Genomic DNA, 19893 nt, shown 5'->3' on the forward strand with positions numbered 1-19893 from the left:
GTCATCCATCCACCCACCGCCAACTTTTGGACTACTCTTTTACCAACGAATAATGGGATTGACCGTATATTATAACGCCCGCACGGCTGTAAGAGCGAGAATGTTTGGTGCGACTCTGATGTTTCTTTACGAACTTAAGAAACAAACATAAATCTCTTATTGGAGGTTTTATAGCTTTTCTTTTTTATATAAATACGCACTAACCTTTAGGGTATTTAGTCATAGATATATATATTTGCTTCAAAGATGGTTAATGTTCCTTGCCAACATATGTTAACTAGCACCGAAAATTCCAAAACAGGTATAACACTGGAGCATATTGCTTTGTCGTAGCTACAATGTAAAGAACAAACGTAAAAATTTGTATAAATACGTCATTTGTTCAAACGTTCACGATGGCACCAATGGAAGTGGTTGGTTCAAACAACAGTTATAATACTATAGATTTAGATGTATCTTTATTTTTCTTTAATTATCGCAAGTAATTTTTCTTCAACATGAGTGGTGGGGCAAGAGGAATACATACATAACTCCTACAAAGATAGTGTCAAAGTATGAACGCATTATTTCCCACATATACACATGTTTATGCTATATACATTTATGAACCTAATTTTACTTCAATTTTTTTTTCTGTTACGTTTTGCCTCTGGCCCATCGAAAGGACGGGAAATTTCCCTGGGGCTATTAAAGCTCTCAACGGCCCTATATATATATTAAGAAGTTTGAGTAACGTGCCAAAGCAGACAGTCTAAGCGCAATAAGTTGTTTATTTCAAGTTACTACGCGTTTTTGACACACATGCGTACAAAGCCAAATTCTGACAAACTTTGAGATTCCATTATAAGGCCATGCTAGTCGTGAGAACAACACTACTTCGATTGTCTTCCTTCTTATTCAAGGTATATCCATCGTATCTAAACCAAATCGTGCCATCCGGGAATGTATATTTTTACAGAAGGCAATACTGAGCAGGATTTATAAGTTAGCTTTCAGAAAAATACATTTCTGACAAAAAAGACAACAGAAAGTTAAATAAATTGCCAGTATTAAAATCCAAAGCACTTTTGTAGCGTTAAGAAACGAAAATATCACTCAGACCGTGTTTTTATCCATCGCCCATAAACATTCATGTGAATAACACGAAAAACCATAAAAAATTGTGCATTTCCAACTGTCGAATAGGTTTATCAAATTTCTGAGATTTGTGAAATATTTAGTTGTTACTAAATAAGTTAACAGGTTTACCTTAATTAACTGAGGCATTCACACGACATAATAACATATAATAATAGATAGGTTTATCCGTTTCAGGTTTTCAAACTAAGCTGTTTCAGGGATATCTGCGCATAATTATCTCTAATTTGGAACCAACAGACTAGAAAGAGGGCAACTAGTCAACAGCATCCTCCGCCACCTCTTACGGTACTCTTGTACGACTGAACAGTGGTATTTGGCCATCACTTTTTTTTAAAAAAAGCACACTCATGGTCCAAAGTGCAAAGTTCATTTTTGATGTAACTGGACACAATCTCTGAATCTTCGGATACACTGTCTGGACACGTATGTAGGTAAGTGGAATGAATAACGAACAGATGATCAAACATTATACATTACACCGATGAATGCTCCGAAGAAACGATTATAACTTTTTTTTTGTATACAGAAAAAATAAGTTATTTATTCATAGTTTTCACAAACGATGTAACATAATACGGAAAACATGCTATTTTCTTCTTCATATGATTGTATGGAAGCTTCAACATTTTCTTCTTTTCAATGCGTAATAACCTACATAAACGATTACTTTATCTCGACTAACAGAACGGATTATCCAATGTAAAAATTTGGTATAAGATTAAGAAAACAAAAGTTTGGATTCCAATAAGATATTCAGCAAAACATTTGAAGGTTAAAGAAACAACAACAGATATTTACGCATTATTCTGCATAATTCTCAATAGCATTGAAAAAGTTAATGTTTTTACTTACACATCACTGGATTTTGTTTAAACTCACCTGAGTGTAACACCAACTCTCCGCCATAGGTGTACTAGCTTCATTATTTGGAGGTGGGGAAGGAATACGTGACACGGCCATATTAATAATACTAAATACACGTAAGTCAATTTGTGTCTGGATTCACTGTACACCTCCCTAAGGGTCAGTTTTTATCTCCTAGTGACGAAACAGAAGAAAAGAGAGTTAATTTCAAACTCACACACACACAAAAAGGATAACCTGAAAAACAAAAACACTTATCTTGTTCAGACAGGTTTGAAGTAAATGCAAAATAAAAAAGTAACTCATTTAATGTTAGTTACTGCTGAAATATTATTTATGACCGTGATGTTAAAGAGCTAATATGTCGAATAGTAAATATTTATGTACTGAAAATGCGTTTTTTTTTTTTACACTACACAAGAACTATTATGGGTATTGGGACATGAGAACATATTTAAGCAAAACACACACACCTGTTATTTGCGACAAACAAATTCTGCATAAATTTTGTTTTTTAACTAGAAAAGCACTCAGTGGAGTGCACCCATAGTTGATCATATTTAGCCCTAAAAAAATAACAACAAACGAAAATGAGGTCTATACGTCCTTTATTTTCAAAGTACACGGGTAATTTTTGACAAGACAATTAGGAATAATACTCTACATATTTTCACTGTTACATCAAACTCCGGTTATTTGTGACTGAGTTATAGAAGAAGTCTCAAGAAATAGTAATCAACACAACACATAGCATAAGGTTAACAGATGACACCAATTTTCTTTTTGGGTGGGCGGAAGCAATACCCGGATTTACAGCGTTGTCCTTGGAAAGAAACCACCTCAGGTGTCTTTCTAATTAGGAAAATTAAAGTACGGAGCTTTGTCTCTGTATGTAAGAGAAAAATACTGGAAGTGGAAGTTTTGTGTTTTAAAATTATTAACTATACTAAATCCTTGCAATTTCAGTTGTTTATGGTTGGCCCATTTACGTTTGTTTTTCTCCAAAATAAAAAAAAATAAGAATCCCCCAAAACATGTGATCACTAAGGTTAGTTTCTGAATTATTTTCCGCTCAAGTTACACAAAGGGTTACGTGCGCGTAACCGTCTCTAAATTTGGGCTGATAAACTACAGAAAAGGTAGTCAACGTAACACAACAATCTCGTCTGATTAAATTAAATCGTCGTTCTAACTGTTCGCCCACGGCAAAGGGACGCGAACCATAAATATTCGAATTCACAGTCCTCACATGTTAATCGTTAGGCCGCGCGTTCCCCAGTGTGACAGCGATAAATCTACAGGTTTACAACGCTACAATCAGGTGCTCGATTCCCCCCGGTGAACAAATCAGATAGTCCGATATAGTTTTGTTATAAAACACTAAGTGAGGCCCGACCCTTAGCGATAACATGTTCTCGATTTTGATTAAATGTTTACAAAGTAAGAAACAAAGGACTAAGTTCAAGAAACAGGAAATTGGAATAATTCCGAAACGTGTCAAATGCAGGTTTTTCTTTCCAATGGTTGATTTTTTTTGACAATAAATACTTTGTATCTTATCGCGTCTGATCCACTTTTAAGGTAAATATGATACGTTATGCCACTTATAACCATGTTTTAACTTTGTCTGAAACAGACAGTGCGTTAACAACTGAATCTCAAAAGTTACATGTTTTAAACACGAACACAAAAACAAACAACTCCAACCAAAACATGATAACGTCGTTCATTCAAAAATACGACGAAAAACTTCTACTCTAAATTAACATCTAAAATCAGATTACATCAGGCACAGTTACGAAAACAGATGTACCCATAAGTTTTACTTTACTATCATGTTCGAAAGGTGTTGCGTGCCTTCATATTTTTATAATTTTCAACTGCTAAACTATTCGTTATAAAACCATGATCACTAAATTCACAAGAGATATTGTTTACACGATTTGTGTATTTATTTCTAGTCTTCAGTCTGATATTTATTCTAATAATTTTTAACCTTTGCATAGCGGTTGACAGAATGTCTTTTTCTTTAACGTATACATTTTTAGCTCTTGACCGATTTGAGATTTAAATGCAGCCGCGGCTAATGAGGGTTCTCTCTCGTTAACTCTTCATACCAGTGCTAACTGTATGGGTGAAATAAAAACACGACCAATTACTCTGGATAAATGAAGTTTATTTAAATTAAAGCTTAAACATCACGACTTCTTCGAGGTTAAAACATTTAGACCGTTATGCAAACATGCACGTGCACAATATCTACAGCTATCCGCCAGGAGTTTATTTCATCTTCGTGGCAAGACTATCTATCCTTAAAGTAAAATCTGCAGCTCTCTTACATCTGCCCTGTTTAAGTGTTACGTAATTACGACACGTGATTCAAATACACAGCGTTCTTGTTTTAATTTTGAAAAGACAGTAAAAGTGAAAATTATAATTTAATTATTTCTACTCAAGTAGGTACGATTGAAACTTCTTATGCGTCGGTTGATCATCGTTAGGGCAAACGTTTAGCGGAAATTAACCGAAATTTCCGTATGTTTTTTTTTTCTTCCAGACATTACTTCCTCCTCTTACAATGTAACTGTGCTTAACAAGGGAAATTCCATAACTATAATACAAGAAGTGTGTAAATGCACTATACTGGCTTTTTCATACAATTAAATTCGTGTTATATATATGAATATATATTAATGAACGTTTATTAATTAAATCAAAACTAAGATTTAACAATAACTTTGCATTACTCAAACATTAAAGGCAAACTAAAACAGTTTCATCAATGATTAATGGAGACACTATATGTCACAGGAACAATCGGTTTGCTGAAGCTGTACACACGTGCCACCATTAGGGATAAGTTTGTCAGTGAGTCTTGACTCTAGGAACGTTCTAACAGGCACGTGATATTTGTAAAGGAGCAAGAAGTCTGTATTTATTGTAACAATAGAAAGACGGCGTTTCATACACTCACTTTCGGTTTGAGCAGCGGTTGCTGTACACGGTTGAGGAAACATCAATTCTGAAATAAACCTAACGTTATACAACTGACAGCCTTTACTTTGATGTTTTAAGTATTTCTCCCTTGTTTTAGTCATTTTTTTTAATTGTATGCTTTATGCCTAGAAAGAAACATTCAGCATATAAGCATCTTAATGTGTGTGTGTTTATATATATATATATATGTATGAAACTTCTGTAACTATCAACCAATCCCCAACACAAAATTTATCTATTGTACAATAGCCGTTGCGTTTATATGTCACTCAGATAAGTGACAAAACTACAGATGAGACTTACAGTTCGCAGAAAAATAAAATACAGATGATGCAAGTGTGTGACGTGTTTTTCACAGTATGATTTTAATGTGCATCTGATGCATCCTTTTACTTAGTCATATTTACACATAGTAAACTTAATCTTTTTGGAATTTATTTTTCATATAACTTAAACATTTACAAGTAGAGCTACGTTTTACAAGTTAAAATATTTATAAGTAGAGCTATGTTTTACAAGTTAAAACACTTATAAGTACAGTTACGTTTTACAATTTATCGCTGTAAATCAAGCACAAAAACCGAATTAGATCCGACGTTATGATAAATATTTCTATTTAGGTGTCAATTCTGACAAAAAGGAGAGAAAAGCAATGTCCCATTTGATCAGATTCACGCACTATTTCATATGTAGCCCAAATTATTCAGGTCATTCAGATTTTAAAAAGATACACTATCAAATTTTTAAAAACAAATTACTGTTTAATGCAAGTCATCCAGGGATGTATTTATAAAACGTGTATATTCTTAAGAAACAAGTAATATTTCGCTACATAAGAAATTACGCGTAGTAGATTTTGAAAGAGAAAAACAGTATGTCACAGCTTGGACCACAGAAGACAAGTTGATGACTACACGCACACAAGTATTTATAATATGTAATCTTATAGATATAAAAATTGTATTGTTTGAAACGTTTTTTTACAACAGTATACATTTTAAGATGTATATGACTGTAGATAACTTATCTTCTGCGGCTTAACCTACAGCATTTTTAATATTTAACTACAGTTCAAATAACGTATAAAATTTCATACACCCTCAAATGTTACAAATTCATTTTTATCGGTTATTTTATTGTCACGCCTTTCACCAGTGGCGTTTTTCTTTGCTTATGTGCGAATATAATTAAAATGTACTGTTCAGTTTTTAACATGTATTTTAAACTGAATCTGATTCACGCAGTTTAATGAGAAAAACAGCGGAAGCATAATCTATCAAACAGTATACAGTTAAAACGGAGATCTCGTGAGGTTTCTGGAAATTTTCAACTTCAACGAGCCTTGTACTCAGACCTAAGACCCCAATCCTGTGTGTGTTGTGATTACGACAACATTATATAAACAATCTCCTACACTATAAGAACATAGATCGTTGTCTTATTGTCACAGATCTTTTCCGTCCATCCTAGAAACTACATTCTAGCTCCTGTTTGATGTTGTCTAACGCACTTTTGACTGTTAAGGAACCATTTGGAGAGGGGCAGATATGTAGTTCGACCCTGAAGCAAGGGTGGAGGTTCTCAAAACCTACATGTTCTTTATAAATTGTGTGCGCTATACGTTTTCATTAACCCCTTGGTGTGGTTCAACCTACAGAGGAGTTGACTGTCGTGCCAATTGCATGAAAATACAGGTAATATTTTGCCGAGGGCACATGCTGAAATATAGCACCAGAGACGTCCAAACTATCATCCATTACTCACGTGCTAAACTCATAGTGACATGTTTACTAAAAGCGCGCATCATGGTATTCAACACGTTGAAGTTTCGATAACGCCAGTCAATAGACAACAATATCAAAGTATCAGTTACAATCGATGACCGCGCATGACTTTGGTAACCAATCAAGTTATTAGTTGAATAGCATGCAGTTTGTGCAAGAAACCAGACAGGCAGGTGAAAGCACGAAACTAGACGTTTCTTAAAGGGTCAACCTCCTTCAATCATGCAATGCCACCTCATATAATTTGCGTACAAACTCATATTGAAATATTTTACGCATAATTACGAATTTATTTTAATTACATAAACTGTAAAAAAGAAACACGTGCATGTTGAATATTTCGACAAGACACGAGTTACAAGAATCTTGTATTTACTAAAACACAAATTAAAAAACTCCATAATCCGAGAGCTTTTGAACGATGATCAGATATGATAAACTTAGAAGTTTCCGCCTGTCTAGATATATATATATATATATTTTATATTTTTCATATTTTAGCCACAGACTTTCGCGAGTTTATTATCAAATGGGAGGTTAGGCTTAACTGACTCGAAACATTTTGTTTGATTGTTTGGAATTAAGCATAAAGATACAGAGTGCGCTACCTGTGCTCTGACCACCACTGGTATCGAAACCCAGTTTCTTGCGGTGCAAATTCGCAGACATGCCGCTGTGCTGCTTGGGAGGCGACTTGAAATATAAATTTTTCACAAATAAAAATTGTTAACAACCTACATAAAAACACTAGAAATAAGTCACTCAAATATAACCAACGCTATTGTTACACTATTTTCTAAGAAACTGCCATCCACAAAAAACAATTGCCAACAAAATATTCGTCCAGCGAGAGAGAGAGATGCCAGCAAGTAATCTTTGGACAATACAAGAAAATCTACCGACAGCTGTTCTTCCTTATGATCCAAAATTACCATCAAAACTGAAAAAAAAAGAACTAGTTATAAGTTAGCAAAAGTTAATCATTCGATAACACAACAAGAAAAAGAAATGTTTACGATATTAAGTACAGAAGATGGAAGAAATATGTCCATAAGAGAAACAGACCTTTCATTTCGTATTCAGGAACTAAGGCCCCTTTGTGCTCTTTCGAAACTTGAGACATTTCTGCTTTCAGTGAGAGCTCACCGAAAGGAGTCGAACCCCTGATTTGAGCGATATAAATCCGTAGAATTACTCCTGCTGTCAGTGAACAGAAAATGCTGTGTAAAGAAAAATTTGAATAGAACGACATCCATATTTGAGACAAAGAGATACATTAACGGTAAAGAAACAATTATGGGAATTAAAACTCTACCCAGAAGTGGCATCAATTAAAATGGAATATGTTAGTTCTTTGTAGAAGCCATTGCAACATCAATTAATTATACATCTTAATATTACTTTTGTTACACATCTTGCTAAAATAGTACTCTATCAAAGTAACTTCCTTTTATACAAATAACTGCGAATAGGTCCTTTTCGAATCAGTTAAGCCTCGTCTCCTATCTAACGATCTTATGACTTAAAAAAAAAAAAAATCTACTTCGTGGTGGAATAGGCCTGATCTTGTCGAGGTCATTTATTTTATTACTTTTAATATAATAAATAAAAAAGGATATTTTATACCAGCGTAGCAGTTAATAGCATAAGTGATATTATTGTGTTTGATATCATCGTTTTGAATCCTGTTTTGAACATAACTATATATATACGTCTTAGGTATTACTCGTTCTAAGTTACCTTTGTTTATTTCACAATATTTAAATAGAAAGCAAGACTACATTAGGATATATATATATATATATATCATAATTACCAAATCACAATACGACTTATATTAATTACAATAATAAGTTTTGGCTGATTCAATGTTTCAAATGTATGATAGCAGTTACGCTACATGCCTCGTTTGTTGCATAGCTACTATTTACTTTTCATAAAAGAAACTTGTATTGACTCAATAAAGACTGACGCGATTTTTTTTTTCTAATCAGTTACATCACACAGTATCATATTAATTTACGTTAATAGAAAACTTTTGATCTTTCTTAGGTTATACATAATTATCATCACGTATGTCCACAATATAACAACAATCCCCAATTTTCTAGCATTAATTAACGTAAACTCACTACTTAGAATAGAGCTATTTCTGCGTTAATCCATACATAAATATGTTAAGCAATCATTCTTAACACACAACGAGTTAAGTTGTAAATCAGTTACTAAGGCATCGAGCTTTTTATCTGATATTATATATTATTTTTCTTATCTTAAATACTGACTTTTTGGTTTCTCATCTGAGCACCATCTTTGATTACGACATTATGGCAAAAACCCAACCCCCTGCAAGAAAAACGGCGTATTAGGTTTATAACCCAAAGACCTCGTACGCATCTATAATGTCAGACGTATTTACTCACCCAAATTATAAATCTAATTCTGAATTTCGACGTTCTAAAACAAAATAGAAAACACTCCAACAAGCGCATAGATAACACAAAATAGTCAGTTAAGGTGATTCAAAGTAGTACTTTAAAAAAACTTTCAGAGCCACAACAACCTTCTAGAGCATGACTAGGACTGCCAGTGACAGCGAACAAAGGTGCAGACGACACGCCGCCACTTCAAGCGACCACTAGGGGGCGCACAGTTGAATGTTCGGCCAGTCATTGCTCCCTGCATGGGGTGGAATGCGCGTAGGTTCTTACCCCCTCTCCTTCCCCAATCGAATCAACAGTAAACTGACTCTAAGGAGGGTTGAAGTGGTTGGATGAGCTGGTAGAAAATTCGAGGGAGTGGTAATACCATTCGTTTTCATTCACCCGCGAAAATGTGTATGTATGTGTGTGTCTATATATATATATATATATCTGTATAAATTCTAAACTTAAGTACCAAGTGAACTTGACCCCCCCCCCCGGTCTAGAAGACAAATTCCAGCAATGAGAAGCTAAGATTCTAAACCTAAAATTTTAAAAATAGAAATATTAGCGTTACACATTCGCACTGTTCATTAACCAGTGATATAAAGACGGCATATAAGTGTGATCACAAGGTTTTAACACGTTAACCTGCCTTTAATAGGCAAATCAGTTATAAATAAATGGTCAATAATGTACCTGATTATGCCAAGTTAACATGGTGAAATGTCATAACCATACCTTGTTTATTTTATAACATTTTTTTTGCTATTTATTGTTATTATGCGTACCACAACTTTCTACGTCACCGACATTAATAATAATTCTTTTTGAGCATAGCGACCATTCATAATATCTGTGTACCTCAAATTTAGCACTATGCAATACTGTTAAGGAAGAATACAAGAGTACAGTGATATTTTTCATAAAGAATAAATTATTCACAAAGATAATTTAAAGAAAAATTGCTCGAAATTAATTAATAACCAACTTATTAGAATTTCATGACCTAAAACAAATTCAAAGGAAACATTTAATCATTTTAAATTAAAACGGAAGGGCTTGACGACAAAACTCGATTCTGTACGAATAAATCAGTATTGCACTTACTGACAGTGGAAAAAATCATGTTGTTAACATTATACAAGTAAGGCTAAATAAGGAAATTAAAAAAAAAAACACATGACATCAAATAATCGTAGTTTCTACAAACGTACAAGTAACGATTACTAAAGTTACAAATGAAAACAGTATGAAATGACAATTTTCCTGAAAGGTTGGTAGTGATCAGTATAGCTGGCATGACTTTATGACATAGGCCTACATAACAAATTAGTTTTGTAAATTACAATTATGATCAGGGCAGTTTCGAGTAGTGAAAGTAGTAAAATTCAGCTTTCAGAACTTTAATTAAACAATTTTGTATAGTTCAGTATACCTGGAAAAATATATCCAACAAAAATCTTTAACACGAGTAACTTTATTAACATATTATCATAAGTTCCACAGATAATTACCGACAAAATAACGATTATCCCGAATAACATTCAAGATTTCAAGGTAAACGTGCACACACGATAGCAGTGACTTATCCATGTGATATCGCTGCTTCATTGTCTATGAATATCTGTGATACACCCAGTGTCAGTATAATTAAATGCTATGCCTCATTAGTAAGGGTAAACTGACACAGAATTCCTTTTTATAGCATTAATCTACACAGAACTTGTAAAATAGCAGCGTTTATGTGTTTTAGAATTGTTTTGATGGTGTAAGATAATTCATCCTATATAACTTGTTTAATACGACAAACGTACTGGTTTCAACTTGATTTATGACAGCGGTAAGATAAAAGGAAAATATTCTTCACGTTGCATTTACTTATGTAAATGTGTATAAGTTTGACGTTGTGATTATTGTATTACGGTGAGGCAGGTGTTAGTTAATCACCATGTAAGGCACGATTAACTAGCGTATGTCATCAACTAAAATAACCCTTTGAACAACTGATTTATCGATTTACGTTTCAATTTGGTGAAAGAAGAGATAAGTTTTGGACTCACTTACTCAACAGATACTTCAACAAATAAATTTTATCGAGTTTACTTACATAAAAAATAAAAATATAATAAAGACAGAAGTACTCTATGCAATATAAGACTACTTGGAATTTTTGTTCCAAAGTGACACAAGCGAACTTTATCAAACGTACGTACTGATGTAAGCAAGCTTAACTTTGCTTACAATCAAGAAAAGTGTATGAACACGAGTTATCGCTGTAAATTTTGTAATGTTTTAAAACCTATTAAATCCCATCTTATGGATATGCCTTTCTAAAAAATACTATCAACCAGTCAAATATGTAACACATTTAGAAAATGCATCTTGAAATTATTTTTCCATCGAAAATAAGCGTTAATGAAAATACAAACTATTTCTAATATAAAAACATCAACAAGAAAAACCAAAAATATTCTAACTTAGAGTTAACACACAGTAGTTTACTTTGTTGGTGTCACGTGGATGGAGGGATGGCAAGCGTGTACATCTTTTGCCTGAACTGAGAAAACTGAAATGCTAATCAAAGTTATAAAAATGATAAATGGTTAAAGCATTCCCCTGAAATACATATATAAAAGAGTTCATCAGCACCCTTTGATTTGGAAATCTACGTTAGGGACAAACAGACAGACAGAAACCGCTTTGTAGTTTTGTTTGCTTTTTGCGCAAAGCAACACGAGGGCTATCTGCGCTAGTCGTTCCTAATTTAGCAGTGTAAGGCAAGAGGAAAGGCACCTAGTTATCACCACCAACTCTTGGGCTACCATTTTATCAACGAATAGTGAGATTGACCGTAACATTATAGTGCCCCCACGGCTGAAAGGGCAAGTATGTTTGTGACACGAGCGCCCTAAGCTTTTGACCACTTTATAGAACATGTGCAGTTACATTCACTGTATATTAAACAAATTGAGTAAAAAAATATATTTTACACTATGGTTAAACACCGTCTAAAACTATGTTTTCTGATTTGGAAATGAAAAGTATGATTCATAATTAAACTGTGAACCTTAACTATATAGCGATATTTAGATATTTACTACAATCTATTTAGCAAAATTAACAAATACGGAATAGAAAAGGTTTACTTATAAAAACTGTGACATAAGAAAAATAAAGATTAAAATATTGTTTAGCCCCTCCTATCAAAACCCAAAAAGAAAACGCAAACTTCAAGCGTTTAAGAAGTCTTAACGTCTTGCATGATTCACTTTTGTAGACGAAGATTTGGTTTCAGTTTTGTACAAAGCTACACGAGGGCTATATGTACTAGGCGCCCCTAATTTAGTCATCACCGCCCACTACCAACTCTTTGGTTACTCTTTTACCAACGAAGAGTGAGACTGACCGTCACATAACAATACACCCACGGCTGAATGGACGAGTATGTTTGATGGGATGGGGATTCGAACCCACGACCCGTAGATTCCTATTTGCACGTCCTAATCACCTACCCATGAAAGGCCTGGGATATGAAGAAATAGCTGCCATCTCGTTATACCATGCTTATGTAATATACATAAACAAATGTGCAGAATAAGTCGTGTTTTAAAGTTTGGTTTTGATGTTTTTTTTATATCTCTGAAACTTATTCTGTATACATTTATCACAGAAATTTAATTGAGTTCCGTTCGAAATTATTTTAGGAATGCCTTGTTTATCAGTATTGAATAATCACCTCATTTCTATTCTTCAGTTTTCGCTGATGGAAAGTTACCAACAGCTGAAATATGTCGTAAAATTTCTTAAATAACGTGGATAAAGCAATCTTCGCATAAGCTTGTTTAGTTTACAATACACAGAATATTTAGTTCATTAACGTACCTTCTACTGACCAAATTAATCCTGTCAAAATAATGGGGTCCCCCATACCTCAGATGATAGAACTTTATAACTTACACTGGAAAAACTTAACTGGTACCAAAACAAGGAAGTGAATAAGTGAAAAACCAGTCGAGTTGTGACGCCAGGTTCTATTCCGTTATATGCTTCCTGCTTTTATTACTGGCATCTACTCTTCAAATTGTACAGTTACCAAACTAGGTCACCAGTGAGGGCCATTCTTTTAAAGAAGAACCAAATAAAAAAATAGGACAGATAGCACTGCTGAGACAAGCTCGAGGTTTGACACTGTCACTGTTGCTAAGCGACTGTACCTAGCTCCTGTTACACCTTGAACAGTAACTAGGAGCGGAAGAATCCATTCAGAATTTTGGGAGAGAGTAGTTTAAGTTGCAAGTTTGTATTATGTCTTACAAATCCAAGTTTATTAGGGTAAATAAACTCATAGAATATGCACTGAAGACCCTATCCCACCTTTCCAGATAAGTAGATTCACCAAACGTTCTGGAAAAAAAAAAAGGGGGGGGGAGGAGGAGCCATCAAAAGTGAAATCTGTTTCCGCCACTGAAATTTCACTCAACCACACAATAAAACATATACGTAATAAGAAAAGCTCAACACATTCCATGCGCGTGCTGCAAGAACATACGTACATTCAACGTAAATCTGTGGACATGAGATTTTTTTTTTTCCAGTGATTGCTGCGCTAGCCGCCCATAGTTTTGAAGAGATAGACTAGCGAGAAGAGAATTTTCTGCCAACTCTGAAGCCACTCTTTTACCAACGAGTAGAGGAAAGGAGTGCCACATAATAAGCTCCCACGGCTGAAAAGACAAATATGTTTGGTGGCAGGATTCGATCCCGCTACTCATAAGCTACCAGGCTCCTAACAGGAAATACAGTCGCACAAAAAAGAATTTGAAATATGACAAAAATTCAATCAATCAATCGACAAAGGGAGTAAGAACGCTTTGGTGTATTTATCCATCACCAACGTTCAAATTAACACACACACACACACACGGATAAAAAAAATTATAAAATTAAATGTACCTAATAAATACCGACGTTACTATAATGATATAAACTTGGATACATACAACAGTTAAGTGCTTTTATAAAATAGGTTATTGTGTTCTTTGCTTACAACGAAACGAAAAACAAAACAAAGAAAAACTAATAAATAGAAATTACTTAAAAAACGTTTCAACCGTCACATCCGATACAAAACTCCACAATAATATAAAATTGAATATTCTTACCAATTCAGATAAATCTGCTGGTAATATTTGTTGGTTTCAGAATTTTCGCGTTAAACCTACAAAAAGTCCATCTTGGTATCACAGACTCTGATTTTGAACCGACAGACCACGAGGTCAGCAGTTATCAATAAGACCCGCCACCAATTCTTGGGCAGCTCTTATATGATCGAAAAGTAAGATATGATCGTCTCTCTCGCAGTGTAACGATAGCCTCAAAGTGCGGAGTGCATTTTATTGTGGCAAACATATTTCTTCGGTTCCACAGTCAAAGAATGCTAAGTGTTAGACCCTACTGAGCCTAATGAACGAAAATAAGGCTTTGTAAAAAAACCCAAAAAAAGCTGCTTTACAAATATACCTGTATAAAATAGATAAGCACACTTTTCAAATATTTTCTGTTAATTTGTTTCACTATAAGAAACAGTATGAAATTTCGTTTCGCTTTTCCTATAGCTAGCTACTAAACCTCAATTCTGTATCATGCTTTTGTTGCATTTTCATGCCTACATAGATCGGAAATCAAAAATAGTCCTTCTTCACGTGATTATATAGCTTGTAAATTAAGAACAGTTCCTTCTTTATATGACTACACAGCTTGTAAATTAAGAACAGTTCCTTCTTTATATGACTACACAGCTTGTAAATCAAGAACAGTTTCTTTATGTGACTACACAGCTTGTTAATCAAGAACAGTTTCTTCTTTACCTGACTACACAGCTTGTTAATCAAGAACAGTTTCTTCTTTACCTGACTACACAGCTTGTAAATCAAGAACAGTTTCTTCTTTACCTGACTACACAGCTTGTAAATCAAGAACAGTTTCTTCTTTACCTGACTATACAGCTTGTAAATCAAGAAGAGTTTCTTCTTTACCTGACTATACAGCTTGTAAATCAAGAACAGTTTCTTCTTTACCTGACTACACAGCTTGTAAATCAAGAACAGCTCCTTTACCTGACTACACAGCTTGTTAATCAAGAACAGTTTCTTCTTTACCTGACTACACAGCTTGTTAATCAAGAACAGTTTCTTCTTTACCTGACTACATAACTTGTTAATCAAGAACAGTTTCTTCTTTACCTGACTACATAACTTGTTAATCAAGAACAGTTTCTTCTTTACGTGACTAAACAGCTTGTAAATCAAAAACATATCCTTTTTTCTTCAAAACGATATATCCTAAATATTGATACTTTTATTTAAAATGATTTCACTGAATACCTTATTCACAAATTCGCCAAGAACTGTCTACAGTACATACTTCCTAGAAAACGTAATTGTAAAATGACTAGCGGGACCCTGGAAAGTATCAGCAAAATAGGCTTAGGAGCCAACGTGTTAAAGCATGGGGTTAACAACAGTTTTAATCAAACCTGTAACAAGATAATTATTTCATAAAACTACATATGTGCAATAACGCGACATACGACAGAAGGTACAGGTTTGTGTAAAATGGTAAAACTGTACAATATAAAACACACAAACTTGCGTGTGCAACTAACTGTAATGCGCGAAAATAGACAAACATTTTTTATTATATAGTTGTTTTTTAATTTCACGCAAAGCTACACGAGGACAATCTGCGTTAGCCGTCCCTAATTTAGCAGTGTAAGACTCATGGGCTACTCTTTTACTAACGAATAGTAGGATTGATCGTAACATTATGACGGCACCGACGGCTTAAAGGGTGCACACGTTTGGTGTAATAGCGATTCGAACTCGCGACCCTCGGATTACGAGTCGAGTGCCTTAACCACTTGGCCATGCCGGGCCGCTAGCTGTCAGAAGCCAACCAATGATTTTACCTAACTTCTACAAATATGAAATTGATGGAATAACTAACAAGTTTCAGTTTAAAAAAATGTTCTTTAAAGTAAGACGCGAGCTTCAGGAGTGTTCAAAAAAGAAAAAGTGACTACAGCGTTAGAATGATTCTATCATGATTCGGGAAGGTTTTGGAAACGTGATAAAATCAGGGTTTATGAAATCATCGTATAATTAACAGATATGTTTCGTGAAAAAAAAACGCAGAAGGTAAAAAAAAAGATTTCTATACTATAGCTTTTGTAAAGTAGTGCTTCATTATATCTGACGATTTCCGTTTAGAGTTCAATTATATGCATGCATTATTAGCTTTCAGAACGACTTCTACATGATATAATAAGAGGGGAGGGTACTAGACGTGCTCTTGCATGTGATCTTTTAAGGCATAAACGTCATAAGAATCGAATTACATTTCAAAGAAAACGATATCAATTTCAGTTAAGACAATGCGCAGGCGTGCGTACACCTATGAGCATGTGCAGTAATCCAGTTTAACACAGTTCTCAATTATACAACTAAAACTCGTCTTTATACACACACACACACACACATACATACATACATATATATAAAGGGGGCGGATAACAGTTCGTGTGATTCGCAGTACCAATAACCAGACGTGGATAAACACATTATATGCAGCAATTTAAGATAGAACCAAATAAAGACGTTAATACAAAAAGTGTAACTAAACTGCAAGATTATTTCTTGGTATAATTATTGAGCCATAAATTGTTAGCTTATATTTGATTTACGAGACTTCTAACAAGCAGTGAAGAGCATAACTGACTAACCCTTTTGTGCTAGTCACTATTTGTCATGAATAAATGATATAATTATTTTGCCAATATGGCAGTCGTTATTTTAACCTATATGAGCACAATTGCATGAATATCATGACAATGGCTGTTCGTCGAGGTTAATAACTACGTACGGCGTCTATACCTCATAACCTGACGAATCATGGTATTCGACGAAATGCCTCGTCGGTATTACATATGACAAGTGTGGTGTGTTTGATACAAGATGTTCTCCTTTGATTTCATTCACGAGTCCTAAAAACTATATTACGAGAAACAAATGCTACCCTTATCAAAATAAGCAACGTAATTTCTGAGTAGTTTAACTAAGTAATTGGTTAGAATTCCTTTGACATAGAAGAAAAAACAAACTCAAACTCCTGAATAATGTAACAGTTGAAAGGAAAACACAGCAGGCGCATAATGAGAAAGGACTGTAGAAAAAAACAAACATTAAAACAACTGTAAACAGAGCTACAATAAGATGGTTGTTTAGCAAGCCTATGTTTTATAATAAGACGCATACTTAAATTGTCTGATATTCCTAGCCCTATACAATAAAGAGCAACGGTTTGTTTGCAAAACACACAATATAAGCTAAGGAAGAATCGATTCAACCACAATACAATATTGTAATCTCGACTTCTAGGGACCAGTAGAAATTTACCAGCTAAAATTCATTAAGAACTATAACTAAAGCTCAGTTGATCATTTAAATATCGATCCAAAATATTAAGCCACTGAATCAGTTATCACGAAAATCTATTTAAGTTGTTTTTTCTCTTTAAAGCCAATGCCATTATTGATTCACTACCGAGACGACCCCTTTGTCCTTGTCAGCACCTGCTATATCCATCAACCGAAGGACGTGCTATATCGACTTGAGCTTATTTGATGACAAAGCTCTTAACGAACGCGAAGGCCAAACTTATTCAGTTAAAAACTACAGTAAATTGGACGTACTCTAACACTTTTAAACAAACAATAAATGAGATGTGAACAAAATGTCAGAGAGCACAATATAAAGTTTTGAAAGCGCAGAGAAAAATAACACGCAGATGTATGTTTAAAAACGATTGATGTCAAACATTTCACTGAACCGAAATATCTGGAAAAAACTTGATATTTATGTTTGATTTTCAAACATGTATATTCAGAATCATAATAGTAATAATTTGATACTACTTTAACGACAATTACTCTTCACCAATTTCAACAGAATATTTAAGCAAAAAAAAAATACGTTTAAAACCAAAAACTTACAGATGAAAAGAGAACGGTTGTCTGATGCAATAATGTTGTCGTTTCCTTTAGTAACACAACTCATTAAATTTTTTATTTAAGGAGAAAGTATTGTTTATTATGTATTTAATCGTTAACAGTTATGAAAGCCATACTTACTTATTATTATATTTATTATTTACTGTACATCATCACGCAAAAATTCAGAAGAATTATCTGCATATTTTCGTTCCTAAATTTTGTAATGACAGAAGGAAGTAATCTAGTTAACAGGACCCATAAACAACTATTGTCTAACCGAATAGTGAAAAGTAATCTAGTTAACAGTACCCATCAACAACTCTTGTATAACCGAATAGTAGGATTTGACCTTCACAATTATAGTACAATCAAGAACAAGTGGCATGGCCACGTGGTTAAGGCACTCGACTCGTAATCCAAAGGTCGGGGGTTCGAATCCCTATCACACCAAACATGCTTGCCATTTTAGCCGTGGGTTCGTTATAATGTGACGGTCAATCTCACTTCTCGTTGATAAAAGAGTAGCCCACGAGTTGGCGGTGAGTGGTGATAACTAGCTGCCTTCCCTCTAGTCTTACACAAGTAAATTATGGACGGCTAGCGCGGATAGCCCTCGAGTAGCTTTGCATGAAATTCAAAAACAAACCGAAATGCGGAGTGCGTATCCTGCAGTAATAGTACACGAACTGCGAACCTTTGGAGGTAACCATTCAAACAATTCACCCACGTCCAGTGACGCCGAAACATTGTCCCTAATAGTGTTTTACAGAAATATGCTGTTTTGTGTCGCTAAATATGATTAAGTAATTCAACTCTGTTTTTGTGTACAGATTCTTCGTTGAAACTTTGCGCAAAGATACACGAACGCTATCTTCGATAACCGTCCCTAATTTAGCAGCGAAAGACTAGCTATGTGTCTCAGAATGGCTGGTATGGGTATTAATATTTTTATTGATAAGGAGAGAATAACGTTTCGAACTTCCTAGGTCATCTTCAGGTTAAGAGATACGTTTTTATTTCAAGTGGTTTCTCATCACCAAGAAAGACTAGCTAGTTATCACCACATATCACCAACACTTGGGCTACTCTTTTGCCGAAGTATAGTGGGACTGAGCGTCATTTATAACACTCCCATGGCTGAAAGGGCGAGAATGTTTGGTGGGAGAGGGATTCGAACCCGCGACCCTCAGATTGCGAGCTGAGTGCCCTAACCACCTGGCCATGCTGGGGCTTTTATGCAGAGATTACTTTTTTTTTTTAAATATTAAAGGTCATATTATATAAAGGAAAATGTTGTAAGGATAACAATTAAAAATACATCATTAATTAGTTGTTCCAAATGGCTAATGACTTTTCTTCAATATCTTTCATTGTTTGAGAAACACTTAACAACTAATTTAACTGCATATTTAAATGTGAACAGCTTAACCTTTAAAGTAATGATGAGGGTACAACAAATCTTAAATAACCTTCTAATGTTGGACATCTTCACTTACCAGTTTATAATGACCATCTTGTATACATTCATCCATTATGTAAAGACTTTCTGACGTGTTCATTTACTTTACCAATGTCGTTACTATATTAATATGAATATTAACTTATTTCGAATAGACATTTAATGATTGTTCTT

General features: G+C 34.3%; 1 protein-coding gene across 17 annotated transcripts in view; it reads right to left on the reverse strand.

The window, feature by feature from the left end:
* The window catches only part of LOC143255185 (protein roadkill-like), a 105320-nt gene that overhangs the window by 25285 nt on the left and 60142 nt on the right, over positions 1 to 19893 (reverse strand). For 8 of the 17 annotated variants that reach the window (XM_076510449.1, XM_076510436.1, XM_076510438.1 and 5 more), the window contains one exon: positions 2020 to 2178. The exons of 3 other annotated variants lie outside the window; for them this stretch is intronic. Coding sequence is in view for 11 of the 14 variants with exons in the window: in XM_076510436.1 (XP_076366551.1) it covers positions 2020 to 2100 (81 nt within the window). In the remaining 3 variants the exon portion in view is untranslated. Of the gene's footprint in view, positions 1 to 2019; positions 2179 to 7850; positions 8006 to 9208; positions 9405 to 19893 lie in introns of those variants that run through there. 6 more of the 17 variants (XM_076510437.1, XM_076510441.1, XM_076510439.1 and 3 more) reach the window with 4 other exon arrangements.

The sequence above is a fragment of the Tachypleus tridentatus genome, chromosome 7 (assembly GCF_004210375.1).
Source record: "Tachypleus tridentatus isolate NWPU-2018 chromosome 7, ASM421037v1, whole genome shotgun sequence".
Classification (NCBI taxonomy): Eukaryota; Metazoa; Arthropoda; class Merostomata; order Xiphosura; family Limulidae; genus Tachypleus; species Tachypleus tridentatus.